Below are 22,040 nucleotides of genomic sequence, written 5' to 3'. Positions count from 1 at the left end.
TGACCTTGACGCGGCGCGTCCCCCTCGCCGCCGTCGCAGGCCTGGAGGCTCGCGGGCGCCGCGGCGGCACGGCGGCACGGCGCGCCGCAACCATGGCGACGACGACGTCGTCGGGGCTCTGTTGGGCCGGCCAAGCAGCAGGCACTTGTAGGAGGCGCTCGGGATGCGCGCCACGTATTCACGGTGTCGAATACGTCACCACGCCGCTCATCTCGTGCGTCGGGGTCATCTGCTGCTGGGCTACGCCATGGCTGCGCCAGATGCATCTGTCCGAGAGACACATCCGGCCTTTTCGTAGAGAGATTCAACGAGCCGGGCACAATACCTGTATGCACGACCGGCCGTTTTCGAATACACACAGGAGCGAGAAACAACAACCACCAAACAAACGAAACAAATAAAGGAATGAAATTACGGCTACGAGCAGAAAAAGCGTGGATGCCCGATAATAAAGAATAGCTAAACTAACTAATAAAGTGATTGCGTTTGTTGGAGTGTAAAATGTGCACTCTCGGAGCATCCTCCCCGTCCGCCCTCTCCCCGTTTCCACCTCGCTTCGCGAAATGCCCCCGAACAGTGCCGCCGTCCTGCCACTGCCTGCCACCCGGTCCAGGTACTCCAGCCGGCGCGTGGTGGCTGGTGGTGGCGCGTGCCCCCTCCCCTCCAGGCCTAGGCCTTCCTCCTGCCTCCTGCCGCGGGGCGCCTCGCAGCCTGGCAGCCTCGCCTCGCGGGCACGGCGCGGCACAGGTGAGGCAGTCCCCGCAGTCGGAGTCGGTGCAGCAGCAAGCCAGGGCTAGGCTGGGCTAGGCCAGGGCGCAAGCGGAGTAGCGGACGCCCGGGTCGGGACCGTCGGGACGTGCTCGCCGCCACCAGGTGTAGTCGGTCGCATTATGCCGGGCCATGGCGCGGACAATGACTCGTGCTCGTGACACGGTGACACCGCGGGGGCCGCCGAGGGCATCGCGCGAGTGAGCACGCGAGAGAGAAAGAGTGCGAATCACTGGACGCGGTGTGTGCGACTTGGACGGCGCGAGTGAGTGTGCGACATCCTGTGTGCGGACCGCAGCGAGGCGCGAGGGAAGCCCCAGCTCTACCGAGTTGCCAGCACCACCATGCCGACGCAACAGGTAAGCCCAATGCTGGGGTAGGTCTCGGCAAGCTGAGCTTACGAGGCTAAATTAAGAGAAAATTTTAGGATCCTGAGGTGGTGTTTGTGCTGTGAAGCACGCGTGTGATCAGCGCACTTTTTTTCACCTTCAAATATTTTTCTCAATCTAAAGAAGGTTATTGATTTTTGACAATCACATGTTGCACTCCATAACTCGATGAATTATCGCGTATCCGCACAGTTTGCGTCCAGAAACCTCCGGAAACAGGGAAAGAACACGATGTCACATTACGATCAACATAGACCAATAAAAGGCAAACTGATCAGCAGTAATTAATGCGCTATCTCCAATTAAGTCCTGGGAGTCCTAGGCCCTACTAAGTCCTTGGCGACCACGACTCCGGCCCTCCACTGTGAGCTGCGAGGCGCGGCGTGCCGGCCATGCGTGACCGCGAGCCAGAGCGCCAAAGCCAAAACAGGGCCGCTTCGCGCTTCGCGCTTCGCTCTGCGGCGGAACGCAGAGACAATCGCATCGCACAATCACTCCGTGCGACCGGCAGCGATTCACAACATTGCTGCCGTCGTTTGTCTCTCTCTCTCACTCACGGGGCGGAGCCATGTGGAGCGAGAGAGACTGCGCGACGATAAGCACTGTTGGAATGGCTCTGCAGTCGAGTGATTCCGCTGCCTCGCTCTAGCTGTCTTGCTGCCTCACACCCCTAGGGCGGCGCTCTCCCTCCATGAGTGTGAGAGAGACAAGTGCGGCGACGGGGGATGCCGTGCTGCCGGGGCGGCTGTTGGCGCCAAGAGCGCGGTGCGGCGAGGCGCGTCGCGGCGGCACCAGGGCGGCACGCGGCACACACCGGGCAGGACAGTGGGGCCCAGGCCCAAGCCCCAGGCCCAAGCCCCAGCCAGGCCCAAGCCCCAGGCCCAGCCCGGGCCGCGCGCGGTATCGGGCGGCGGCGTCGCGGCGCGCGCACCGGCACGCGCAAGCGCAGCCGCGACGCGAGGGCCCGCGGCCGCGGCGAGCAGCCCGGCGAGGAGGTGCACCGCGGCACCGCGCAACGCGGCGCAACGCACGGCCGCGAGTCCGCGGTGGCGCCAAGCGGTGCGGCCGGCGCCTCGCAGCGGGCCCAGTGGGGCCCCGCACTACCGGCCGGCCTGCCCTGCCCCACGCGTGGCGTGGCGGCGTGGCGGCGTGGCGGCGCCCAAGACCCCCTCCCTCAGGCCCAAGGCCGGGTCGCCGGCGTTGCGTGCACACTACGCGGCCCGGCGGAGACACGCCGCGGCTTCCTGTCCTTTGCCACCGAGGCTCCCTTACAGTGTGCTCGTCTTTCCAGGGCGGCGCCGACAACCAGGCCTACGACGCCCCGCTGGAGCTCCAAGTCCGGACGCCACCATCACCGGCCCCAGCAACACCCGCTCAAGCCCCGCCGGCCGCCGAGAGGACGCAGCTCGGCAATGGCGCGGCCCCCACCTCTCCCTCGGCGCCTGCTTTGGAAAAGGCGGAAAAGGTCGGGAACGCTTCTGCTCTGCCGGAAAGTTTGTTGCTGATGGGTTCTGGTTATTCTTTCTTGCCGCGCCACTGGTCAGCGAGTCCGCACGGCAGGCCGCGTGGCCTTCGCGTCGCCGCACGCGACTCGGTAGAAAAGACTGTAAGAATGGCGCCAATTACACGCGGGAAGAATGCGTGCAGAGATGGTAATGAAAAGAACGCAAAGCAGGCTGATGCCGAACTGCCACCGTCGCGCTGCCTCTCTCGCACTCGTGGAGCGTCCCGTGCGGATGCGAGAGAGACAGAGTGGGTGGCGGTGACTTTGCCGGGAGAGTGCACTGGTCCACTCCACAGGTGTCGGAGGCGGCACCTGCCGGGGGCGGCGGGGGCGGCGACCGGCAGCAGTGGTCCAACGGCATGGAGTTCCTCATGTCGTGCATCGCCATGTCCGTGGGGCTGGGCAACGTCTGGCGCTTCCCCTTCACGGTGTACGAGAACGGCGGCGGCGCCTTCCTCATCCCCTACCTCATCGTGCTGGCCCTCATCGGCAAGCCGCTCTACTACATGGAGATGGCGCTGGGGCAGTTCGCCTCGCTGGGCTCCGTGCAGGTCTGGGAGCTGGCCCCCGTGTTCAAAGGTGAGGCGGGGAGGCAATGGCGGCGACCACCGACGCCACAACGACGCCACTGTACTTTGTTCTTTTGTTCAGGCATTGGCTACGGCCAGCTCATATCTTCCGGCATCGTCGTCACCTACTACTGCTCCATCATGGCCATCACTATCTTCTACCTGGCGGCGTCCTTCTCCTCCGAGCTGCCCTGGGCCACCTGCCCCCGCAGCCCCGGCGTCTACCCCTACACGGCCTGGGCCAACTGCTTCGACGCGCAGCCGGCCTCTGGCGTCCCCGGGTTCAGCCCGCTGCCGCCGGTCAACTTCTCGTACCCGGGCGCGTACCCGTACGGCCCGCCGTACCAACGCGCTCCAGGGCCAAGACTGGGGCCCGACCGCCGCTCCAGCTCGGAGCTCTACTTCAAGTGGGTGAACCTCCGTGCGAACAAGCGCCTGTGGAAGGCAGCGTAGGCCGACCCGCAAGACACGTCTGTGGAGCGGGCGGCCTACCCTGCCCCTTCGCGCCTGTGGAGGACAGGATAGGCCGACCCGCAAGACACGTCTGTGGAGCGGGCGGCCTAGCCTGCCCCTCAGCGCCTGCGGAAGGCGGGGTAGGCCGACCCGCGAGACAGGTGTACACTGTTCTCACGCTCGGCCACTCCAGGTACGGCGTGCTGGACGAGGTGGACGACGGCGTGGGCATCTCGAGGGGCATCGGGTCGCCGGGCTGGGCGCTGTCGCTGTGCCTGGCCGCCACCTGGGTCTCCGTGTGGGCCGTGACGTGCTGCGGCGTGCGCTCCTCCGGCAAGGCCGCCTACTTCCTCGCCCTCTTCCCCTACGTCATCCTCTTCATGCTGCTCGTCAGGGGCGTGACCCTGCCCGGCGCCCTCGACGGCATCATCTTCTTCGTGCGGCCGGACTTCGACCGCCTGCTCGACCCCACGGTAAGCGCACCGGACATACCACCGGAGACGATCTGCCGTCGACGCAAACCCGGCCACTGACCAGACCAGCGTCTGCCAACAGGTGTGGTACGCCGCCGTGACGCAGTGCTTCTTCTCGCTGGGAGTGGGCTTCGGCTCGCTTGTCATGATGTCATCCTACAACCCGTTCCAGCACAACATCCACAAGTGCGTAGCCAAAGATACCAAAGCCGAAAGCATTGTGGTTCCGGATTGGCTTCGCGGCCAACGCAAGACATTCCACCGGAAGCTAAAAACAAAGAATGTGACGTTGACGCGATGCTCCGCAGGGACGCCATCATCGTCACGTCCATGGACACCATGACCAGCATGCTGGCGGGCTGCACCATCTTCGGCATCCTGGGCAACTTGGCGCACGAGTCGGGCCAGTCGGTGGGCACGGTGGTGAAGGGCGGCTCGGGGCTGGCCTTCGTGTCCTACCCCGAGGCCATCGCCAAGTTCGACGTGGCCCCGCAGGTGTTCGCCTTCCTCTTCTTCCTGATGCTGCTCACGCTGGGCGTCGGCTCGGCCGTGGCGCTGCTGGGCAACCTGACGACGCTGTGCGGCGACGCCCTGTTCCCCCGCGCCCCCACCTGGGCCGTGTCGCTGGGCGCGTGCGTGGCCGGCGCGCTGCTCGGCCTGGTCTACGTCACGCCGGTACGCCCACGACAACAACTTTACTAATTTTGCCTGACCTATAACTCCTGTTTCGCACTCCGATTTCCCTTTCCGAAACTGTGCTGTTTTGCTGCAGGGTGGCCAGTACGTGCTGACCCTGGTGGACTACTACTCCGGCACCTTCCCCATCTTCGTCCTGGTGACTGCTGAAGTGGTGGTCGTCAGCTGGGTGTACGGTAAGCGCCTCTGCCTCAGCAGCTGCTCTGCCATCACAGCCAGCTTGAGATTGACCGCGCCCCGGCCTCGTTCACGTTCCCCAGGCATCGACAACCTGTGCCGCGACCTGGAGCTCATGCTGGGCCACAGCCCCGGTCTGTACTGGCGCGTCACGTGGGGCCTCATCACCCCGGTCACCATGATCGTCATCCTGGTGTACACCATCGCCACGGCGCAGCGCCTCGAGCACAACGGCTTGCCCTTCCCGGACGGCGCCGTCGGTAAGCATCCCTCTGTCTCTCTCCCACTCAGGCGGCGTCCCGCGTATAAGGTGCGAGAGAGACAGCGCTCGGCGGGGCGAAACGCTGTCGGAGGCTTGCAGTGTACCCACTGTTGCAGCGGCTGGATGGATCATCGCGGCCTTCGGCCTGGTGCAGATCCCCCTGTGGGCCGCGGTCTTCTTCATCAAGAACAGGGGCCTGTCCTTCGGCGAGGTGAGTGCCGCGTGCAGCCCCTCCGCTCCAGCGTCCCCACTCTGCATGGCGGTTCATTCCCTTGGGGCTCTCGACGTTGCAGGCGTGCACGGCGGCGCTGCGGCCCTCGGCGCTGTGGCGGCCCGGCCCCTCGGCCGACCCCGCCGACGTGAAGCGCTGGCAGGAGTGGCGGACGCAGCGCGTGGGGCGGAAGGCGTGCGCGTGGACGCGCGCCAAGGAGATCGCCGCCGCCACGTTCAACCGGTAGGGGCGGCACAGGGCGGCAGCACGCCCCCCGAGCAGCCCGCCGCACCGCCCGCGCCCCACGCGAGGCGCGAAGCGAGTCGGGGGAAGTCCACTCACGCCGGGCAAGGCCGGCCGAGGATTGGCTCTTCCCTTCCCTAAACGTGCAGCGCGCAGCGCGACTGTGATACTCTGTGTAATTATGTCATACGTGTACAAATCTGTGAATAAATAACGATAAGTGAACTCTGTTAAAGGTGCCGGCGTTTCGTTTTTCACTTGCCCACGTTCCTCACAGCAATGTTACCGCGAGATGTCAGTGTGCAGGCGGGAAATTTATTCTTAGGAGGGTACAGGGGTGTGGCACTTCCTAGCTAGTAGTCACACATGCGTATTTGCCGGTTGAAGAGGCAGAAAACTTGAAGCCAGTTGTGGATCATCATGACTGGAAAAGAGCCGTTGTGTTAAAATGGTAACGACAACCAAGGGTTCGGAAGCGCGTCTGCTGTCTGCATGCACACCTGTGAAAAGTAGCTCCGAGCGGTTCATGTGGATGCCCTCGTAGAACAGCCTGCTGGCGAAGAGGAAGGTCTCCAGGAATATCACCAGCATGCCCATGAACAGCCAAGGCAGCAGCAGCACGGGGTTGTCCTGCCGGATGGAGGGCAGTCAACCTTGTGACCACTGTACACGGCCCGTGAGGGTTTGCGGGCGACACGTGCTGAGCTCACCGTGAATGCCCCCAAGGCCAGCAAGGTGTAGTGCTCCACCCCCAGCACGGAGGACATGAGCTTCAGGTCGCGCGCCGTCTCGTTGGACACTGTGGACATCAACAGGAGCCGAAAGTGAGTGCCCGTTCCCGCCGCCACAATGCCGCCACAGCGCGCGACAGACAAAGGACCTACTCAGGCGCTCGCTACGACTCAGCCTGTTCTTCCACAGCCCCTCGCATGTCGGAGATTCTCCATTGAGGAGACGCCTTAAGTCTATAAGCGTCACCACCTAAGAGAGAGGATGGGACGATTTAGACTTCCCGCTCACTCACCGAGCCGAGGCGCCCGGAGGTAGGCAGCCCGTGGCGGCGCGGCGTGGCGCTCCCGACCGTTCGGTTTCAAAGACGCCAGCCGAAGAGACCCTCTCACTCACCGTCCCCAAGATCCCCAAACAGACTGCGTAGGTGCTGAAGCCGAACATTTTCGGCGAGCAGAGACGGTTGTAGAAGCGGCTGTACTTCTGTAAACGCGGGAAACTTGGCGTTCGGAGAGGCAGTGACTTGTCTGCGCTCTCTGCGCTCCGTGTACAGCGAACATACCATGAGGGGCGGCCCGAGCACCGTGCTGAACGGAACCCTCATGATCAATCTCAAGTTGTCTGTAGATGGTTTTGCACTGTTGATTTTGTTTTCAGCTCCGGGACGACATTTAATTTAAAGCAATAATGACACCTACGGGCACCTGTTGGGCGCCGATTGTTAAGACAGACGGGTGAGTGGAAGCCGTGGAAGCATGAATGGAAGGAATGAATGAAGTCAGGTCTGTTAAGTTTAGAAAATGTAAAAGTTATTTCAATAAAGCAGTCAAAAAATTCAAACCACCAATTGTTTATTCTAGATTGAATTATCTCCCATATTTTACACCAAGAATACTCATGGAAGACACATTCTCACAACCTAAGAAGTTCAAAAGGAACTGACAAAATCATAAATACAATAAATTAATACAAATTCAGCCTTGATACAAAGGGCTCTACAAGATTTAAACAACCAATTTGATCAGAGTTGCAGCGATTTCATTGAACTGGATTATATCCACAAAATTAAACAATACCATCAATACATTTATAAGCATTCAAAACATCTTGTGTTGTAATGAAATTACCTGGGAAAATATGTCTAATCTTCCAGCCTATGCTCATCTTAACCGACTAGAGAAATACAGCTATTTAATAGCAAACATTATTATGCAAGACTATCTTAAAACTGAGCATGTTTACATGCTTCCTTCTTGCTCCTGAGTTTCTAAAAATTGAGACAATATGCCGTTTTCAATAGGGATGATGAGGGTTTCAACACCATCAGCACCACGGCGGGCTCTCAGGAGATGATGGTCTAAAAATTCAGTCAATTGAGCTCTTAGCACCTTATCAGAGCTAGCCAAGAAGGCTGCTCTACACTTCCAATACAAATCTTGGAAGGAAATTCCTAAAATAAAAGAAACAAAAATACTGAAAGGTTGTAACTCGGGAGGAGTGCATTCTACTTCACACTACAATAATGACACAAGGGCTTACCTGAGAAACTCTGATTCTTGGAGTTATCAAGCTGGTTCTTAGCCACCAAAACAAACACCTTCTTTGCATTAGGAATGAGTGATTTAAACACTGAGTTCAAAGAAGACAGGGCCAGAGCTCCAGACTGTTGGATAAGTAGAGAACTCTCATAAGAAGTTTCAGCAGCATAAGCAACAAATGTGGTCACATCATACCAAACAAAATTAAAGCGCCTCAACTTTGTTTGATCCCATACTGTAAGAAGACAAAGAGTTAATACACCATTTGAAATCCTTATTTCCAAGGTGAGAGTAGATCAATTTTTTGCAAGGTTTAAAAAATGTAATACTTACAAAGCGGTGCATTAATATGATCAATAGAGGCAATGAGGTGTACTTTTGGGATTTGAGCAAGGTGAGAAAATATTGCTTGTGCTTTATCATTGCGAAATGAAGCTCCATCCAAATTATGAACCAAGAGATAGATTGGTTCTGCTTGTTTCTTGGACTGGATGGATTCAATCAAATCTACACATTCTAATAAATTGGAGGGGATGTCGTTTACATCTAAAATCTCAGTAAGTATGTCATCAAGCACCTGAAAAATACTTCTTTTAGAACTGAAAATATGATGCAAAACTACCAACGCAAGAACAAATTTTATTCACACATACGTTTTTGATGAGGACGCCTGGAAAAAATCCATTAACTACCAAAACATTGCAGTCGCAGAGCACTTCCTGATGTAATGTCTGAATAACATGCCGCTTTGAGCCTAATCCATATAAAAGCACACTGTAGCCCTCCCTGCAAGAATTTTACTTTGTTATTTATCATACCATAAAAAAAATTTGGATTACCTAAAATATACATGCAACATGTAATGTTCCTACCAAAGGGAAAATAGCCACTGGTCTGCATGATCTCGATACTCATCACAAAGTTGTGTGATGGGTTGGTGGTGAGGAGCATCTACATCATCTAGCAGTTTATGCAATGCGTCCTGTTGAAGTCTAGGTGTTCTCAGCCTGCTAAGTGTGTTATTAGATGTAATCTGCTTTGCACTTTGAGTTTCAAAGTAGGCATCTGTTGTTATTTCCTGATAAATTAAAAAAAAGAGAACAGTGTGAAAATAAATTAAATTGCAGGATAGAAAAAGAAATACAAAAACTATTAAGATGGGTTGTTGGTGATAGCTTCCTTACAAAATCTTTTTCCTCTTTGATATTTCTGCGAGAAGTTCTTGAGGAAGTGGCACGACTTTGTGGGGTAGAGACTACCTGCTTCGTTTTCAATTCCATTTTTCCAGTGGCCTTGTTGGGAGATTCATCTTCATCCCCTGACGATTCATTGCTGGATTCCTGAAATAGGCAAGGCTGTTTGTACGATCAAACTTCACCCAAAATTCAAAAATACATCATAAATAGACCAGCCTTACAGAGCTTTCATCACTAGGTTTGAAAGATCCTTCTTCATCAGAGGAAAAATCACCATCATCACTACCAGATTCTGCAAGAGACTTTTGAATCACTGTAAAAAGAATGAATTAGTGAATTAAGTACTTAAAGAGTGATACTTATTACAATAGAAACGAATGTTCAAAAAAGCACTTACGAGCTCTTGTTCTAGATCGCAGACGGGAAGGTGTTTTGTCTACTCCTGGAATGGAATTTGATGGGGTACGAGATGGAGTATCATGCAGCTGTAGTGATACACGAGACTTGGGAGTGCCAACTGTACTATCCCTTTTTTTGAGAGCAGATTTAGTTGGTGTGCCATCAAGCTTAGATGGGGTGGCACCAATGGCCTTAGTGTTGAATGACACTCTCCGGCTGGGAGTACATGAGACATTTTCCGAATCTTTATGCCTAGGTGTCTTACTTGGTGTCACATTTTCATCTACTTTAAAGGGAGAGGAGTATTTACTGGCAGATTCCTGGGCTTTAAGGACCATACTTTTACGCTTTCTAGGAGTCTGAAATCCAACTTGAACCACTGCATCGTCCTCATCTCCAAGAAGAGCTGATAGAACAAAAGGTCAATAGAAAACAAAATTACAGCTGGATTCAGTTTTCACATTCAATTTTCGCAAGTACAAACCTAGAGGTTTGTGAACTCTTTCAGTGAATTCTGCTGGTAATTCCTCTTCAATTTTATCAAGCACAGATTCCTTGATGCTACAGTCTTCGTTTGCTTGACGAAGAGATTTTCTGCGACCTGAAGCAGGAGTTACAGTCTTGTCAGAAGCAACGCGACGAGCTAAAACAAAGCGCAACAGCAAAAAGGTTCACAAAAAAAATAAAATAAAAGATCTAATAAAAGTAACAATATTGCATTGGTTTACCGTATATTACAATATGCACACTAACCATTCTCCTTGCCTTCTAGGCGACGATTCTCACACAAAGTGTGCGTGAGCTGGAGGTCTACATCTTCCGCAAACCGAACGGAAACATTTCTCTTCCGTAGAGTTCTGGTAGGTTTTGAATCGTCCATACTGTAGCACTCAATGTCCAAAATATGACTTGACTTTAGCCTCTTATTTGGACGTGGGCATGTTGTTTTGTTTGATCTCCCGCTTCGTCGTTCCCGATCTTCATTTGTTGACCACAGTACCAACAGCACGCAAATGAAGGTCCAGCTGAGCTTAGGTGATTTCCGCTGAAAGACAATCACAATACTGTGTTTTTCTTATTAAAGCACTAATTTTAATTTACTTTTTATTCTTTTTTGAATATTTGAAGGTGACCCGACGAGCAAGCAAAGAATTGCCTTTTATTTGGTGCATTGGTAATCAACGTGACAACTGTCATTTTGAAATCACCCACCCACCTTTTCGGTACTTGCTCTTTCTCTGTGAAGAAGTGTTTTTGATCACGACCATAGAAAGTTGGAAAGTTGTTGGCCTGTCCCGAAAGGTTTGGAAGTTTAACACTTATCTGTGCATTGTCATTATTTTTGTCTCTGTAGGTTATGTATTAATTTTTTCATTAATACTCTCCTTTCAGTCTCAACATGAGTACCCACAAACCGAGTATGCAGCAAAAGGTTCTTCTCGAAGCACGAGTGTTAGAAACTCTGAATCATTGTTTCCCTGAGTTCAAATGTTCCATAACTGACATCAAGTTTCCTAAATCAGAGTTTGTCATTAATTTCTACAAGTTCATCTTGGAGGAGCTTCGATTTGACGTTTCTAAATTAATGATGGTAAGCCCACCCCACTGTTTGTTTTGCTTGTATAATGTTTTATAAGTTTCACCCTTAAACGTCTCATGATCTTAGGGCCCTCTGGAAGATCAACTTCAAGGGGAGTCTCACCCAGAGTTGTATTTAAAAAGCTTGCCACTCGTTAACATGGCCAGAGCTCTCAGAACAATCCTCATTAGGCTTTTGGGTGCAGATAGGCTGCAGTTTGGGCTTGAAGACCTTTTGGAACCTAGTAAGTGTTGCTCATCATAAGAATAGTGTTGAAGACAAGTCACAACAGCTGTTACATTTGTAACTTAATTTGCATTTTCCCTCAATTTCAGATCCCTCCCGAAATTCTCTATTCATGTTTAACCTTTTAAACTTCTACTCATTCGCGGATACAAGACTTCCCGAGTTGTCAAGTAAATTAGAAGTTATAGGTCAATCCAAGGCAGAAGCTGAGGAACTTCTGAGAAAACGAGAAATGATCTCCAGAGGAATCAACCAGAGAGCTCTCACTAAAGGCAAGAGAGCAGATTATGCTAGAGAGGTAAGACAGCTTTTCCCAAATTTAGTATTTTCTCATTAGGAAAATTCTATGTACTGGACTCTAAATCTGTGTCACAATGTTCAGATTAAATCAAAGAAGTTGGAGATCGATGAATTGCAAAAGGAGAGCAAGTCTGTTGAACAACTGAGTGAAAAGAAGCTGGCAGAGCTGGAAGAAGCAAAGAAGAAACTAGGCAGAGTTCAGTCTGATGTATCACAGGTTTGTGTCTTGATTTTTCTGTAGACAGAATTGTTTAGAAAAATGCTCGATTTACAAGTTTTACGATTTGTGTTTCAGTTAAATGAGACCTTTATCAAATTGGAAGCTCAACAAGTCCAATCTCCTGATGTCATCAAGAGCAATTTTAAGAATATGCAGGCAAAATTGGAGGAAACGAAACAACAACTAGAACAAGCACAGCAGACCCTAAAAGAAAGGAAGAAGGCCATTGCACTTTTTGAAACTGTAGAAAAAGGTCAAGACACTCGCTTTGGGTTGGTCACAGATGCTGTTTCTATTGCAAGAACTATCAAGTAAGGATGAAGTGGAGGCCTGGTCTGATAAGATATTGTTGTGATCTCCCCTTTTTTCTGGTGGATGTCAAAAACCTCAATGGCTTGGCATTAATGTGCTATAATTGTGATTTTCCAGGGATCTTGAAAAGCAGTTGGCAGATGGGCAGAGAAAGCTTAAGTCTGAATTAGAGGAAATATCCAAGTGCCAGGCCAATTTAAAAGAATTGATGAGAGAATCTACAGACCTGTCTCATCAACTAACTAACACTCAACTGAAATGGGAAAGCAAGAAGAGGAGCATGGAAGAGGAAATTCGTTTCCTGAAAGAGTAAGTATACAGCAGATTGTTCCAACTATGTCCAGGTAGCTGATAAATTTCTGACACAATTGTTTGTCTTTTTACCTAAGGGACAAAAATCGCCTGAAAAATAAAGAAAGTAAAGACATGGAAAAAATCTGTCAGGAGATATGTCAGGTGCAGGCTGAAATTAAAGAACTTATTGAGAAAAATAATGCTTTCAATGAAATGTGTGAGAAGAAATATGCAGAATTGATGGAAATGGTGAGTCTAGCTTTCACTTAATTAATGACTACAACCATTATTTCTACCATAAGTTCACTGCTGTATTCATTTTCACTTTATCAGCACTTTCTAATGACATGCTTCTCTTTTCAGGAGCAAGAGTTTATTGCTGAGAAGAATGCAGCGATAGAAGCAGACATTGAGGGGTTAAATAAACTAAAAAGGGCACAAGGAAGAAATTAATCTTAAAAATTTTCATTTATTTGAGAAGTACAATTGATGCTTATTTTACATACTTTTTTTCACTTAAATGGCTGTAACATTTCATTTTACTACTAAAAATCATTAAAGGAGGATTCTGCTTCATTCTGTTCGCTTATCACATGACTGTATATTGAGTTGATTTTTAGTTTAGCTCTTGCCGCCATGTGTTGGTGGTTTAAAAACCTTCCCCTTTCCACCTTGGCCGGCGGCAGCGGCGCTCGTCGCATTTGAACGGCGACGAGGACGGCGCGTCCTTTTGGTTGTCAATGGCCTTATGGCTCTTTCGGAGCTGCATTTTTCCAGGTGTTGCATTCTTGCCTGGCTGGACAGACTGGATATATCATGAAAGCAGCTTGGGCAGTACCTCGGACCATTACCATCTGCATTTATTTGGATTTTGGGACCTACGGCTTTCTTGGGTTGCTTTTTAGGTCGCTTTTTAGATTGCTTTTTAGATGCAATGCTAGTCTTGATAAGTTCAGCCATTTGTTTAGCATTTCGGTCAAGTGGAACAGCCGTTGCTAAGGCATGTTGTGGATCATTTTGAACATGCAAGTCAAACGACAAGCCAACATCATTGTTAAAAGTTTGAAATACTGTCCTGCATGTTCCACATTCCATCTCATAATCATTCAGATCATGCTCAATCGAAAGTTTTTCCAATTCTTCTTGCAAACATATCTGGGTGGAATCTACAATCTCTACTGAATGTCTGGAGACCAATATTTCAGTTTTTGGAAAGATCACTGAAGATTTATTTAGACTGTGTAATGGAACGTCACTACTACTTTCCTGACCAGAACTTAAAATTTTGCCAGAAGCAGTGGTGCTTTTGCTGTCAGTAGCAAGCAGTGCTTTATAATTTTGAAGATGTTTCTTTCCTTTTGAATGGTCACTCATGTTGTTAACTGATACAGGGACCAAACAAACTGAGCAGTAAGTATTAAGACTGTGTAATGGAACTTTACTATTGTTTTTCTTACCAGAGTTTAAAATTTCCCCAGAAGTAGTGGTGCTTTTGCTGTCAGTAGCAAGCAGCGCTTTATACTTTTTGAGATGTTTCTTTCCTTTTGAATGGATACTCATTAGTTTCATTGATACAGGAACCAAACAAACTGAGCAGTAAGTCAGGTGGTCAACAATTCGGGCACTCTGGTTAGCAGGGGGTAGCAGTAAATTTGCTTTCTGATCTTCTTGAACTGGAGATATAGCACCCCTTGATCTTTGAATATATTTTCTGGTCTATCTTCGGCTACATTATTGAGGTCCGTTAGTGCTAAGACAGTGGGTTTTCTTAATGCTATTTCGATTTTTCCACTACCATCACTCTGGTCCAAAGTCTTTGGAAAGGTCCCAGAAGATTTATTAAGACTGTGTAATGGAACTTTACTACTGTTTTCCTGACCAGAGTTGAAAATTTCACCAGAAGCAGTGGTGCTTTTGCTCTCAGTAGCAAGCAGTGCTTTATACTTTTGAAGATGTTTCTTTCCTTTTGAATGGTCACTCATGTTGTTCTTTGATACAGGAACCAAGCAAACTGAGCAGTAAGTCTGATGGTCAACACTTCTGTCTTTCTGGTTAGAAGGGGTGAGCAGTAAATTTGCTTTTGGATCTTCTTGAACTGGAGATATAGCACTCCTTGAGCTTTGAATAGATTCTTCTAGTCCATCTTCGGCCACATTGTTGAGGTCTAATGGTGCCAAGACAGTGGGTTTTCTCGATGCCATTTCAATTTCTCTATCACCATCACTTTGGTCAGAACCAGAAGTTTCACCAACAGCATTAAAACGATTGCTATTGCTAGACAGCAGTGCTATTTTGACTTCAGATGCGTCTGTTAAGGAGGCAGAGCATGCAGGATTGTAATCTTTAAACTTCTCTGTTTCTTCAGTGGCCAATATTTCTGCCCCAGTCACTGTTTTAAAAGGAGCACTTTTACTGCACAGTAATTCACCACTCTCCTGATAACAGCCTAAAATTTCACCAGAAGCACTGGAACATGTGCTTTTGATGTCATTAACAAGCAGTGCTTCATAATTTTCCCTGTGCCTTTTTCCTCCTATATGCTGAGTCATATTACTTACTGGAACAGCAACAGAACAGATAGAGCAGTGACCCATGTGACCAGTTGACTTTGCAGGTGGACTCAGTAAACTTGTGCTCTGATCTTGTACTTCAGAAACAGCACAACTTGACGTCAAAGTAGATTCTTCAAGTTCAACTTTGGCTTCATTGTTGTCCAATATTTCTAGGGCCATGCATTCTCTTAAGGCCACTTCAAGTATCATTTTTCTCCGGACATGATGTTCTACAGATGTACTACAGTGTAAGCTTAGCTCTTCTTCACTTTTGAAAGGGAGTCTACACAAGTAACAACAAATTGGACTGAACATCTGATTATTCTCATCAATAACCAGTTCTTGATCATGTTCCAATGAGTGGTGAACCAAGTCACTCTTCGCTGAGAATCTCATTTCACATTTGAAACAGGGATATGGATATATTTCCCTTTTTAAACAGCGTGCCAAGTACTTATGAGCAGCTGTCTGCTTATGTTTGGTGCGATTGTATGTTTTCACTACTGTTAAACAAATGAGGCAACACGTTTCCTCTGCAAATTTCTCTCTTACTGTAGCATTGCAGGGCAAAACCCTCTCCATTGGGTTGTGGTCCTCCATTGCCTGAATAGGTAAAGGAACTTCTTGAGTAGTTCTGGTCACTGAAAAGAGAGGAAAATACATTTACAGACAGTTGCATGTCGTTTATTTATTCAACAAACTATACCCTCAAGCTCTTTATCCCATAAAAATCACTGGACAGGTAAAAAAATCATATCATCTGGATGCACTTGTTGCACTAGGGTAGTGGCCAAAAAAGTTCACAGAAAATAACAATGGATCATACCGGTCTGGAGCAAAACAAATTGCGGCTGGATAGAGCATTAAAACTTGAGAAATTACTTACTGCGGCAGAAACTTCTCCCAACTAAATCGTTAAGACAGTTCGTGGTGTCGTAGGTTGGATGATAATCATCTGCCACCGCCACCGCTGAAGTATGCTCGCGATCATAAACAAACCCTCACTTGTTTTCGGATTTCGTCTGCTCCGCGCGTGCGCAACAGCCACCGTGCTGAAAAAAATCCTTAGCATTATTCGCACGCAGTTAGGTACATCGATATCGATCCGGCTCGAGGTTATGTTCGGGTACAGCAGTTGAACCAAGTCGAACAACAAATATACGCACACTGAGCCGTGCCTTGTAAGTTGTTCCAATACTTCACAAGTAGTTTTGTTGACGTTTGCATCTTGTCGAATGTTGTGAGCGTCGCCATGTCGGAAAGCACTTTTCGTCATACAACGAAAGAGGCTCGAGTACCTCGTTTGTTCAAAGAAGCCAAAAAAATAGTCCAGAAAGTTAGAGAAGAAGGTGGAAATTTTAAAGGCCTTGTATATGAATCAAAGGGATCTAAATCAAAGGAAGGAGGGGTAAGTCAGCAACAAACATTCATGATGCTATTGTATTTCCATGTAAGACGTTTCCTCTCTCTTTCACTCTTCGCTCAATTGACTTTATTTTATTGTCTGTTTGTACAGGGGAGATTAAAGGCTTTGTATGCCCTAGTATCAGAAACCCTTCGTCATGGTTCTGAGCTGGATTTGATTCTTCGTAACACACAGATTTTGATGAAGGAGCCTCGTCTTGATGCCTGGCTAGCACGGGTTCTCATAACACAACTTTTGTGGCGAAAACAGCCACTTTCTAGTCCTGCTTTACCAATCAAGATTATCCTCAGTTATGAGGCTGCTCTTCGAGCTCAGCAGGAAAAGTTGTCATCCTGTATTTCACAGACAGGTTTGTTTCTAACATTTTACTTTTGTTTCACAACAGGATGAGCTTCATGGCTGTTGGTTTCTATCTACGAACTCTGTTCTCACTTCACCTTTGATAAGCTGACCATCTTCATCTTCATTTGACACAATGGGCAACACATCAGCTCAAACATTTGGCGCTCTTCTGTTTTATAGTCTTCTTATGTTCACGCTGCCTTTTCTGGCCTACTTTGGCACACGGCAGTTCTTGAATGAATATGTTCACATGACGGGCTTTGCTCGAACTGCATGGTCAGTTGCTTCAGCAGTATTAGTCGTGAATCTGATTGTGTTTGCTTACATTTGGAAAGCGTTACATGAACCTGTTGATGATGAACCGAGTGGTGAAATATTGCCTGATAAACCTGAGGAACCGAAGGGTGACAAAAAAGACAACTGAATGTTATTAACTTGGTCTATCTTCTCTGTACTTAAATTTTAGCCATGGCTTTAAATTGTGTCTTTACATTGCCCTCAGCATTAAGCAGAAAAGTATTCATCTTTTACATGTGATTATCATGTATTTTTAAGGTAACCAAAGAACTGCACATTCCATGTTCTTAATTATTTTCCTGAAAATAAAATTTCAAAAAAAAAAAAAAAAGAAATACTCTAGTTACTAGAATTTTGACTTGAATGGTATTTTTTTCAGTTCTGCCTTATCTTGTGTTTTTGTCATTCAATTTTGTCTGACAAGTGATATTTTACTATTATAATTATTAGTTCATAGGCAGTTATGAAATGAATCCTCTCTTTATTGTGCACAAATTGTGAGTTTGTTCTGGAGCTATGTTATTTCTTCAATGTAGTGTTGTCAGGAGATTTGGAAATAAAATGGCTGAATTGTGCACAACTTTTATTACCTTAACTTGCATCATTTTACACACTGTATATCCTTGAAAACTAGAAAGCTTCACAACAAGGAACTTTATTTTGATTTATATTTCAGTTTCCAAAAAGCGGCCCAGATACATCCGCATTAACACCCTCAAGACATCAGAACAAGAAGTTGTCGACTTCTTTGTTCAAGATGGGTGGAATGAAGTCTGGACAAAAGGCACAAATGATTATGCTGAGTTCCTTACAAGAGTTTCCTCATTATCTGAAAAGGAGTTCATGCGTGATATGCACATTCCAAATCTTTTGATTTTTCCTGACAGTGTAAAGTTTTATGATATAAAATATTACCAGGATAATTATCTTATCTTGCAAGATAAGGTTAGTTGTTCAAACAAAATTTAATTCTATTAACGAGGATGAAAAAGCATTAATTGCTAGGGCACTATGTTTTAGGCCAGCTGCATGTCTGCTTTGCTATTGGACCCAAAACCAGGAAGTGTTGTATTAGACATGTGTGCTGCTCCTGGAATGAAGACAACCCATGCAGCTGCCCTTTTGAATAACTCAGGGTACGGAAATAAGACAACTATTGCCTTAGAGCATCTTTGTATATTTGTATCTGGCACTCTCATCATTTGTTTCAGAACTCTGTATGCAATTGAGAAAAATCGAGGTCGTTATTCTAGCCTTTGCAAAGTTGTTTCCAACTCTGGGGCCACTTGTGTGAAAACTATTTTAGGCTGTTCTATTAATAGTGATGGATTATCACTGCCAAATGTTGAGTATATTTTGGTAGATCCTTCTTGCTCTGGGTCGGGTAAGTCCCTTTAATTAAAAAGTGATAATGAAGTTCAGTAATACAAAGCAATGCTACTAATTTACTGTTTGATTTCTGAATTTTTCAGGCATGGCTAGCCGTCAAGATGTATTTAATGAATTAGATGATATCCCAAAGGAGCGCCTTGAAAAGCTTGCTGGATTCCAATCTCACATTCTTCGGCACGCTATGACAAATTTTCCTAATGCTAAGCGTATTGTCTATTCAACATGTTCAATGTGCCCGGAAGAGAATGAAGCTGTAATTCAGAATGTGTTAAGCACAACAGAAAACTTTAAGCCTGTTTCACCAGATATTTGTCTTCAATGGATGCAGAAAGGATCAACATCTTACAAGTGGGGTGATTTTGGTTTTTATGCAAGACCGGAAGTTAACTTGACTAGTGGATTTTTTGTTGCTGTCTTTGAACGCACAGAACATGAGTATGTTCCAGGGGAAAAATTATAGATCAAGGGAGAAAAAATAAAAGTCACAAAGCTATTCAAAAGCCTGAAAACATAGCTCAATCTAAATCTAGAAAAAAAGATAAGAATAGAGGTGTATCTAAATCCATTAATAAAGCTAAGAATGCAACTTCATCCAAACCAATAGCTTTGAATAGGATAATGAAAGCCATGGGTACTGTTAAACAGTGCTATGAGGCTGCAGATACTTAATGTCACCAGGAAGCCTTTTGACTATGTGCTGCATGATAGAAGATAAAAATCAGCAAAAGCCCAATGTTACGACAATTGTGATTAAGTAAACGTTCACACTTGGCTAATTGTAATACTCCTCTTGCAGTTGTGGTTAATAAAATGCTCAGACGTAGTTTGCGAAATTAATTGTAACACTCCTTATGCCCAAAAAAACGCATCTTAAAAAAAGTGGCAAATTTTTAGCAGGAAACGGAAGCTTAACCCAGTCAAAAAATAGTCCCCACACGAATGGCAAAGTTTCATGTTAAATCGGGCCGTAGGCCAGGAAGGGCCAAAGAAATTGGTCGATGGTTTATTTCCGTGCCTTCTGATTTGTTTCAAGTCGGTACTCGAACGCATTGCCACCAGAACTGGAGGTCACTTGTTATGTAACGCAGACGACACGTAGTTGTGGACGATGTATTCCTCCGCCAGTCCACCAATGGGGAGCGGCGACGGCGGTGGCTCAGCGTCCGAAAGCCATGTCCTGTCTCTGTTGCACTTGAGCATCAGCAGTTGTCACAAGAGAGAGGTGCAGGGCGGCGTTCAGTGACGTGACCTTCGTATCATCCCATCATCATCTTGCTTCACCTCACTCGACGCACTCCACACCGACCGCGGGACCGTCGACCACGTCTCATCTTCACGAAACGCTAGCCGCTCTACATTTAAGGTAACTTTATTGAATGCCAGCTCCCCCTAGTTGCACTAGAGGAGGTCTTATCCCTACGTTAATGCGGAGTTGCTTTCAATGCCGTTGTCCGTGTTGAATGGGATTCGTGCCTTTGGATATTATGGATTTCTATGATGATGAAAGATGACGGGCTTCGACTGGGCTACTTCTAGGCCATTCTACGGTGATTCAGCACAATGGTGTAGGAAATGGCTCTGCGTTTGGCTTTGCGTGGTTCATGGAGCTGGCCCGAAATGTGGATGCGTCGGGCGTGCAGGCTAGGGGTACAGTGGCATCGCAAGGGTTACGTGGTGCCCTTTGTTACCAGAGGAAGCCGGGTTGGCCGGCGTTACGTCTTGGCGGTGCTGCCTTGTCTGTTTGACGGTGTTACCTAATCCGGAGAGTCGATACTAGATACGTGCTTCTTCCCACTGCGCTCAAGCCCACTTGCATCACTGCTTTAATTTTGAATGGCGACGAGCTTTGCCTAACCTGTATTTGGCTCGGAGTTGACGTGTCTAATTGCCTTGTTTTCTTTTGTCTTTTTCTGTAGATGCCTGTCCCAGACCTTCAGAAGCCTGCCCCAGCCTTCGCCGGCACCGCCGTGATCGACGGCCAGTTCAAGGAGATCAAGCTCAGCCAGTATGCAGGCAAATACGTCGTCCTGTTCTTCTACCCCCTCGACTTGTAAGGAGGCCTTGCCTTGCACAACTGTCTTAATTGATGTATTCAGCGCGGTAGCTCAATTCTGTTTTTTTGTTGCAGCACATTTGTGTGCCCCACTGAAATCATTGCATTCTCCGACCGCATCGAGGAGTTCCGTCGCATTGGCTGCGAAGTGATTGCTGCTTCATGTGACAGCCACTTCTCTCACTTGGCTTGGGTGAACACTCCCCGCAAAGAGGGTGGTCTTGGCAGCATGGCTATTCCTCTTCTTGCTGACAAGTCTGGCAAGATTGCTCGCTCATACGGAGTGTATGATGAGGAAACTGGCATTCCTTTCCGTGGTCTGTTCATCATCGACAAGAAGGGAGTACGTTCTATTTCTCAGCATACTTACTTTTCTTCAAGCCCTTTTACTTGTCAGCTTGTTTAACACTTGTTGCGTTTGTTTCAGAACCTTCGTCAGGTTACTGTCAATGACCTGCCTGTTGGGCGATCTGTCGATGAAACAATCAGACTGGTGCAAGCCTTCCAGTTCACTGATGAGCATGGCGAGGGTAAGCATCTCCTCATGGTTTTCTTCGGAAAAAGTAATGTTTTACCAAAAATAAATATTTAACACACTTATCTGTGTTACAGTGTGCCCCGCTGGCTGGAAGCCTGGTTCCAAGACCATGAAGCCAGACCCTGTAGGATCCAAGGACTACTTCAAGTCTGCTAACTGAACAACCTGTTTGTAGCTGCTGGCAGCTGTTTCCTGCAATACTCATTGCTCTTTAGTCTCATTATTTCACTCCTGGATTTAGTGAGCTTTGTTATTGTTCCTTACTGAAATTGAGCCTTATCAGTGTTACCAGCATTTATTTTCCAGTGATGTTTACTTAACTTTTTAGCATAACTTATTTGTATTTTTTTACTTAAGTATTCTTGCAATAAAGCAGTTGATGGTCCCTCCCCAAGATTGTCTCTTCTTTAGCTACCCTTTTAACAAGTTGGTGTGGGATTAGGTTTCCTGCAGTTAAATTAAATCAGTCGCCAGGCACTGTGCGCAAAGAACTCTTTACTTTGATCCCTTTCGAATAAGGGGTCGGACTGGTGAGAGTCCAGCCGCTTCAGCCCAAGCGGGAAGCATCCTCTCAGCCATTCGTGTACGATGGGTTGCCTAGTCAGCCGGCGCTCTGCTCTGAGGAGGAACCGAATGCCTGGCTTGACCCGACTCTTTCCGAGCCGAAGTGCAGATGAACGCCGGGTGGACGAGTCGCAAGTCCTGTGCTGGAGCCCAGCCGGAACCTCAGCCTCAGCTGGCAGCCCGAGGCCCCTGCTCGCGCCGAACATCACCGTCGTCCTGGCGGTCCTAGCGGTGGGGCCCGAGGGGCCCTGCTGCCCGGCCCGCACCTTGCCTCACCTCGCCCCGCGACGGCCGCCCGCGCCCGCGCCTCGGTGGGGC

The 22,040-nt window shown here is 48.2% G+C and overlaps 6 protein-coding genes and 1 pseudogene across 8 annotated transcripts; 4 read left to right on the top strand and 3 right to left on the bottom strand.

Moving 5' to 3' along the window:
- The first annotated feature begins 740 nt into the window (after positions 1 to 740).
- LOC117649596 (sodium-dependent nutrient amino acid transporter 1-like) lies at positions 741 to 5,749 on the top strand. The gene is made up of 11 exons (XM_034392487.1): positions 741 to 1,127; positions 2,449 to 2,622; positions 2,958 to 3,240; positions 3,313 to 3,637; positions 3,877 to 4,156; positions 4,239 to 4,342; positions 4,465 to 4,831; positions 4,929 to 5,028; positions 5,113 to 5,289; positions 5,408 to 5,502; positions 5,585 to 5,749. The coding sequence occupies exons 1-11, from the start codon at positions 1,113 to 1,115 to the stop codon at positions 5,747 to 5,749; spliced, it is 2,085 nt and encodes a 694-aa protein (XP_034248378.1). The 5' UTR covers positions 741 to 1,112.
- Positions 5,750 to 5,961: 212 nt separating this feature from the next.
- LOC117649458 lies at positions 5,962 to 7,178 on the bottom strand (annotated as a pseudogene).
- Positions 7,179 to 7,307: 129 nt separating this feature from the next.
- On the bottom strand, positions 7,308 to 10,594 carry LOC117650084 (origin recognition complex subunit 2). The gene is made up of 10 exons (XM_034393377.1): positions 10,361 to 10,594; positions 10,092 to 10,250; positions 9,606 to 10,013; positions 9,430 to 9,521; positions 9,197 to 9,352; positions 8,885 to 9,090; positions 8,666 to 8,798; positions 8,346 to 8,589; positions 8,014 to 8,247; positions 7,308 to 7,924 (listed from the first exon to the last, which is right to left on the bottom strand). Exons 1-10 carry the CDS (start codon positions 10,485 to 10,487, stop codon positions 7,713 to 7,715), a joined length of 1,971 nt encoding a protein of 656 aa, XP_034249268.1. The 5' UTR covers positions 10,488 to 10,594; the 3' UTR covers positions 7,308 to 7,712.
- Positions 10,595 to 10,753: 159 nt separating this feature from the next.
- On the top strand, positions 10,754 to 13,150 carry LOC117650087 (synaptonemal complex protein 1-like). The gene is made up of 9 exons (XM_034393380.1): positions 10,754 to 10,909; positions 11,000 to 11,198; positions 11,274 to 11,430; positions 11,522 to 11,730; positions 11,815 to 11,949; positions 12,028 to 12,263; positions 12,382 to 12,573; positions 12,654 to 12,807; positions 12,922 to 13,150. Exons 2-9 carry the CDS (start codon positions 11,007 to 11,009, stop codon positions 13,009 to 13,011), a joined length of 1,365 nt encoding a protein of 454 aa, XP_034249271.1. The 5' UTR covers positions 10,754 to 10,909; positions 11,000 to 11,006; the 3' UTR covers positions 13,012 to 13,150.
- Positions 13,151 to 13,969: 819 nt separating this feature from the next.
- On the bottom strand, positions 13,970 to 16,163 carry LOC117650085. 2 transcript variants are annotated; one of them, XM_034393379.1, is made up of 2 exons: positions 15,937 to 16,163; positions 13,970 to 15,751 (listed from the first exon to the last, which is right to left on the bottom strand). In XM_034393379.1, the coding sequence occupies exon 2, from the start codon at positions 15,708 to 15,710 to the stop codon at positions 14,160 to 14,162; it is 1,551 nt and encodes a 516-aa protein (XP_034249270.1). In that variant the 5' UTR covers positions 15,711 to 15,751; positions 15,937 to 16,163; the 3' UTR covers positions 13,970 to 14,159. The 2 variants fall into 2 exon arrangements, with proteins under 2 accessions (XP_034249270.1, XP_034249269.1); XM_034393378.1 differs by having other exon boundaries at positions 15,997 to 16,163.
- Positions 16,164 to 16,267: 104 nt separating this feature from the next.
- On the top strand, positions 16,268 to 21,552 carry LOC117650089 (peroxiredoxin 1). 2 transcript variants are annotated; one of them, XM_034393383.1, is made up of 5 exons: positions 16,268 to 16,291; positions 20,484 to 20,617; positions 20,696 to 20,963; positions 21,048 to 21,150; positions 21,233 to 21,552. In XM_034393383.1, the coding sequence occupies exons 2-5, from the start codon at positions 20,484 to 20,486 to the stop codon at positions 21,316 to 21,318; spliced, it is 591 nt and encodes a 196-aa protein (XP_034249274.1). In that variant the 5' UTR covers positions 16,268 to 16,291; the 3' UTR covers positions 21,319 to 21,552. The 2 variants fall into 2 exon arrangements, with proteins under 2 accessions (XP_034249274.1, XP_034249273.1); XM_034393382.1 differs by lacking the exon at positions 16,268 to 16,291 and adding an exon at positions 19,744 to 19,930.
- Positions 16,298 to 19,390, top strand: LOC117650088 (probable 28S rRNA (cytosine-C(5))-methyltransferase). Its single transcript, XM_034393381.1, has 6 exons — positions 16,298 to 16,518; positions 16,627 to 16,885; positions 17,852 to 18,120; positions 18,196 to 18,311; positions 18,387 to 18,559; positions 18,648 to 19,390. The coding sequence occupies exons 1-6, from the start codon at positions 16,363 to 16,365 to the stop codon at positions 19,025 to 19,027; spliced, it is 1,353 nt and encodes a 450-aa protein (XP_034249272.1). The 5' UTR covers positions 16,298 to 16,362; the 3' UTR covers positions 19,028 to 19,390.
- Positions 21,553 to 22,040: the final 488 nt, after the last annotated feature.

The sequence above is a fragment of the Thrips palmi genome, unplaced genomic scaffold (genome assembly GCF_012932325.1).
Source record: "Thrips palmi isolate BJ-2018 unplaced genomic scaffold, TpBJ-2018v1 HiC_scaffold_4, whole genome shotgun sequence".
NCBI lineage: Eukaryota > Metazoa > Arthropoda > Insecta > Thysanoptera > Thripidae > Thrips > Thrips palmi.
Note: the sequence above shows the minus strand (reverse complement) of the source record. Positions and strands in the feature narration are given on the sequence as shown.

Bases quoted from the DNA above. Each gene is read 5' to 3' on its own strand.
- LOC117649596 (XM_034392487.1), top strand. The intron at 4,343-4,464 runs GTGCGTAGCCAA...GATGCTCCGCAG, and splicing joins TTCCAGCACAACATCCACAA to GGACGCCATCATCGTCACGT. The intron at 5,503-5,584 runs GTGAGTGCCGCG...TCGACGTTGCAG, and splicing joins GGGGCCTGTCCTTCGGCGAG to GCGTGCACGGCGGCGCTGCG.
- LOC117650084 (XM_034393377.1), bottom strand. From the start codon at position 10,487: ATGGACGATTCAAAACCTACCAGAACTCTACGGAAGAGAAATGTTTCC. The intron at 10,251-10,360 runs GTTAGTGTGCAT...GCTTTGTTTTAG, and splicing joins CCTAGAAGGCAAGGAGAATG to CTCGTCGCGTTGCTTCTGAC. The intron at 9,353-9,429 runs GTAAGGCTGGTC...TGCCTATTTCAG, and splicing joins AACCTAGTGATGAAAGCTCT to GAATCCAGCAATGAATCGTC.
- LOC117650087 (XM_034393380.1), top strand. From the start codon at position 11,007: ATGAGTACCCACAAACCGAGTATGCAGCAAAAGGTTCTTCTCGAAGCA. The intron at 12,264-12,381 runs GTAAGGATGAAG...GTGATTTTCCAG, and splicing joins TCTATTGCAAGAACTATCAA to GGATCTTGAAAAGCAGTTGG. The intron at 12,808-12,921 runs GTGAGTCTAGCT...TTCTCTTTTCAG, and splicing joins ATGCAGAATTGATGGAAATG to GAGCAAGAGTTTATTGCTGA.
- LOC117650088 (XM_034393381.1), top strand. From the start codon at position 16,363: ATGTCGGAAAGCACTTTTCGTCATACAACGAAAGAGGCTCGAGTACCT. The intron at 16,519-16,626 runs GTAAGTCAGCAA...CTGTTTGTACAG, and splicing joins CTAAATCAAAGGAAGGAGGG to GGGAGATTAAAGGCTTTGTA. The intron at 16,886-17,851 runs GTTTGTTTCTAA...TTTATATTTCAG, and splicing joins ATCCTGTATTTCACAGACAG to TTTCCAAAAAGCGGCCCAGA.
- LOC117650089 (XM_034393383.1), top strand. From the start codon at position 20,484: ATGCCTGTCCCAGACCTTCAGAAGCCTGCCCCAGCCTTCGCCGGCACC. The intron at 20,618-20,695 runs GTAAGGAGGCCT...TTTTTGTTGCAG, and splicing joins TTCTTCTACCCCCTCGACTT to CACATTTGTGTGCCCCACTG. The intron at 20,964-21,047 runs GTACGTTCTATT...CGTTTGTTTCAG, and splicing joins TCATCATCGACAAGAAGGGA to AACCTTCGTCAGGTTACTGT.